Source organism: Rhagoletis zephyria, unplaced genomic scaffold (genome assembly GCF_001687245.7).
Source record: "Rhagoletis zephyria isolate East Lansing unplaced genomic scaffold, Rhagoletis_zephyria_1.1 Rzeph_scaffold_11295, whole genome shotgun sequence".
In the NCBI taxonomy this organism is placed as follows: domain Eukaryota; kingdom Metazoa; phylum Arthropoda; class Insecta; order Diptera; family Tephritidae; genus Rhagoletis; species Rhagoletis zephyria.
The window spans coordinates 14579-19418 of record NW_016168372.1 but is presented as its reverse complement, the minus strand read 5'-3'; the positions used below and the strand labels follow the sequence as shown (position 1 = coordinate 19418).

At 34.3% G+C, this 4840-nt stretch overlaps 1 protein-coding gene across 1 annotated transcript; it reads left to right on the top strand.

Annotated features, from left to right (window-relative positions):
* Nucleotides 1–5: 5 nt before the first annotated feature.
* On the top strand, nucleotides 6–3357 carry LOC108376988 (probable cytochrome P450 309a2; the record flags this gene model as incomplete). Its single annotated transcript, XM_017633247.1, has 4 exons — nucleotides 6–104; nucleotides 164–293; nucleotides 366–629; nucleotides 3194–3357. Coding segments are annotated over 4 exons (657 nt in total), but the record flags the coding sequence as incomplete, so codon positions are not given.
* Nucleotides 3358–4840: the final 1483 nt, after the last annotated feature.

Sequence of the window (4840 nt, the reverse complement as noted above, 5' to 3'; positions counted from 1 at the left end):
ACACCGGGCGTATGAGCGATGAAGCGCTGACGGGGCATTGCATGGCTATGCTGGCCGATGGTTTTGAGGAGATTTGCAGTACGCTGATTTACACATTTTATTATGTGAGTTAAATGCGAGGAATAGAAGAAGAAAAACACCAATAATTCACATTCACTTTCAGTTGGCAAAAGAGCCGCGCGTGCAAGCTAAACTGCGCGTCGAATTGTTGCAAGCGCAGCGGCATGAAAATTGCACCGAATTCTCTTTTGACGCTTTGATGTCACTCAGCTATCTCGATCATTGCATTTTTGGTGAGATTATGATCCATCTCTTTACCGCCCTATTCAAATTCATTTTACGCTTTCGTTAAAATTTCAACATAGAAACCCTGCGCCTGAGTCCCACAGTACCTTATTGTCGGCGCATTTGCACCACTGCTAATGTGGTGCAGCTCTCGAAGCGCAAGTCCGTGCAAGTCGATGATGGCATGGTGCTCTGTGTACCGGTATATTCATACCATCACGATCCCTTTATCTTCTGTGAGCCAAATTCATTTATACCAGAACGTTTCGAAAATGTTGCGCCGAAGGAGTTGATGGAGCGAGGAGTTTTTCTTCCATTCGGCGCTGGACCGAGAAGTTGTTTAGGTAATTTCCGTATATGTATGTATGCGCGTATTCTTTAGCATTTTTTATGTGAAAGCTTTTTAGTTTTAGTAGTCTAAAATTTTACTTTTGATCACATCTGCGTATAATGAAATGCGAAACGATTCCAAATACGGTAAAAAAAAACAATCGAAAAACGATATTGAATTGCTTTGCCATCGCTTTAAGCTTCTTTAACAGCTATCATTAAATGTACATATATCGATATACGATTCAGGAATATATCGACTAGTGTTTCTAAAAAGAAACGATTAATTTAAAGAAAAGTTTATTTATAAATAAAATACAATAAAAAAATAAAATCGATGTATACTAGCCAAAAATAATCGATATCGGTTATAACACATATCGACAAACAAGTTTTTACTTTATCGAAATGTGTGTAATGATGGTAACAGCGAATAATTTAGCGACAGACCTACCGATAATTATACATATAAAAAAATCTATAGATCGACACCTTTTCAAAATACTGAATTTTTTAAAATAATGTTTTGAGGTGAATTTAAAGATAAATAAATGGTTAAATTTATGACAAAGTCGATTAATGCACGCTTTCTAATATTAGTTGGTATTGCAATCGTGATATCGATAAATGCACGTAAATTTTTTATGCCGATAATTGTGAAATTATCGAAATGTATCTCGTTAATCGCACTTAATTTTTTATCGAAAGACTAATAAGTATGTATGTACATTAAAAGCGAAATGTGTTGCGGCAATATCAGTACTATTCAGTATTTTGATATCGTGGATATATGTATATAGCAACGAGTACTTCCAAAACGATGCTACTAATTCAACGACAAGTAAATATATTACGATAAAATTCGATGAATTCACTCCTTCCAATATCAAAAAGTGTTGCAATTTTAATTTCGATAAATTTTGTGAGTTTTTTAATCGATACATTTTTCTAGGGGTATTTGTCATCAAAATGATCGATATCGGTAATAATATATCGACAACGTAATTGCAGTTTCATTGATATATTTATCAATGATTACACCAAAAAAATTATTGACAAGTAAATCGATGTTTATTAAAATAAAAATCAACGAATACAATAATATCCAGAGTTTCTTATACTGCGTTCAAATTGACGAGCTAAACATGTTAAATGCGTTTGAACCAGTTAAATGAACAAAACATGTTCATAAGCAAGATAAATCGCATGCAATTGTTGTTGGAAAATTGATCCAGTTAAATCATTTAACTCCTTTGAAAACCAGTTAAACGCAGAGTTGCTCCGGCCAATCAGAAAGACACAAAAGCTTTCATTTGACATCTCAACATTCAAAAAATTTATATTCTGAAAAATATTCAAAATTATCAAAAAATATCAAAGTTGTATGCATGTCTGGCCGCCAAAAAAAAGAGGCCAATGCGGTAATTAGTTATTTCCCATGAGGTCTCATCGTGCGCAGAGATTAATAGGGCGTACGATCTAAACAGTTTGAAGTATCTAAATAATCCGTATGCATTAATATCATGAAGCAGACATTCGCATAAAACAAATTGAAACACAAAAACTTGATTTTGAATATTTTTTTTTTTCGAATTTTTATTGGTAATCAAATAACCGTCAAAGTTAACTCCAAATTGTTCAACGTGGACGATTGTGTTTTCCAAAAAGATCTTTTTCATTTAAGAAGTTAAATGGGGCCAATTTGAACGTAATATTAAACAGCGATTAATTTTATGAAAAACTAATATATATATATATAAGAAAATATAATCGATTTATGCACTCCTCCTGTCAGTATTTAAATTTCGATAAACGTTACTATGATTACTCGTTACCATAAATAAATATTGAAGTTAAAATAGTTGCATTGATAAACTTGTACACAAATTAATTAATTAGAACCTTGAAACAGCTCCACTGATTAATTTTTCGATAAATAAATCGATACAAATTTAAACATAGATTTCCAATTGGATATAGATAATGCCATAGTGATCGATATCGATTATTAGTTATCGATACAAAAAATTTAAATTCGTTGGTATAAACAACTAAATCGATAAATAAAGTAAACAAAATATCGAGTAATTCATTAAAAAATATTTATCGTTAAATTCACATAACTTTAAAACAACGCATTCGATGAATATATAAATTTCAACAATATTATCTCCATACACACAGCGATAATTAATGTTATTACGAATATCAGCAGGATATTCGTATAATGCCAAATTTCCACTAGGCTTGAATTAAAAAAAAAAAAAAATGTGTGCCATTTATGAAATTCTATGTGGGAACAAACATAATGGGCCATATGAATAAAAACTAGATAATTGATTTTTTTTTAATATCAGACAATTTACTCGATTTATTCAAATTAATTTAAGTAAAAGTTCTAAAATTTTTACAAAAAGCAATTGCTTAGTTTTTATTCATACTTTTGACTTTTTATAGAAATGTACTTTGTAAACCATTTTTTGGCCTTTAATGTGTAAAGGAAATCTTCCATTAGATAATTTTGAAACAATCTTTCCTATTTTATTTGAATGAGTACTGTACAATATATTACTTTCAGGCAAAGATATGGCTATGGTGATCATAAAATTGGCTATCGTATCCGTAGTGTCACAATTTTCCATAAATACTTGCGCACAGACACAACATGGCAATAACCGAGAAGCAGATTCATTTCTACTCAATTTAAATGAGAAACTTATGCTGGAGTTTAAACAACTATGAACTTAGTTAAATTTATTAGTTACATATGTATATTTAAATCATTTTATTTATTGCACTGATTTGGAGAAAATTTAGCATTTAATAAATTGTTTTTTTCTCTATTAATTTTTAGTTTACTTTTATTGTAAAAAAGTTGGGAAACAGTGCCTTGGGTAGACAAATTTGATTTGAGTGGGGATGTATTTANAACAAAGAGAGCATTCTGTAGGTGTGGTAAGTCAAATACAGTGCATGTGAGAGCGCCGATAATTACGACTTGTAAAAGTAAAAGTTTGCTGCTACTTCGGCGTGCATACCTATCCTTGTTCTGTCATCCAACTTTGGCACGTAAAATATACCAATGTAAAGTAATTGGGATTAAGGTGCGGAGATCCATTTTCCCAGACCCTTCGGTCTAGGACTTTTTTGCCGAAAACAGGCTTCTTTTAGCATCGAGGTGAAAAATCCGCATCGTTGCCACCATGATATTTGCCCTAAAAACCACTTCTGTTGTTATTCGCGCGATAAGTACCGCCAGATATTTGCATTTCCTAGGAGACTCGATCTTAAGCATCCAAATGCCGACTCTGACAGCAGCTCGACTGATAAATGCACCATCGCAACAAATCGAAAGCGCCGCACGAAAGAAAGCGACAGCAACAGGCTCGAGGGCAAAACAACCTCGCCATCATGTACACAACAGCGTGGAACCTCGCGTAGCAGGCTTAAGAACATTGGAACCTCGCCTAAGCGACAAAACCAACAGCAATACACCACACATCGCAGAACTGATGGCAGAGAGAAACAGGTTTGACGGGCAGAAGAAAGGGACAGGCTGGAGGGTCAGATGGGCTCGCCTTCTCATACCAAACAATGCATCGAGGAAGGAGCAAGGCGTGAGGTCCGTAAGACCTTGCCTAAGTCTCACACCTGGAGGCAAGCGAGCAGGGGCACAAGATGACCTGCGAAGAAGGGGTGTCAGCCGTGTGGGAAGTGCACGGTACCTCCGATACCTGGAAAGAGTGTTAAATCCTAACATGGCCCGCCATCGAACCGAGAGACCAAATGATCAAAAAGCTCCTGCCTCAAACTAACCAAACCGAGACCGGCAAAGCGGCCAGATACAGCAGGAGCATTTGGCCACTGACAAATGGTGGGGTGCAATAAGGCCATACGCAATAAAGCCATATGGCAATAAAGCCATATTTTTAGGCACTAAAGCCATATGGCTTTATTTCCAATCAGAAAGAGAAATAAAGCCATACAAAAAATTTTGCAAATGAGAAATAAAGCCATATTCTGAAATGACACTCTCAAGGCGGTGTTAACGGCGAATCTGAATTTTATCTGAACATTACGTCCAAATGATGTGTTGGTTGTAATTCATTATTAAATTCGCCTTGGACACACTCTTGAAACTGATACTGAATTATTTAAATTTATACAAATTATTACTAATAAAATGAAATAAATCATTATTTAATATTTCCGGATTTATTGGATA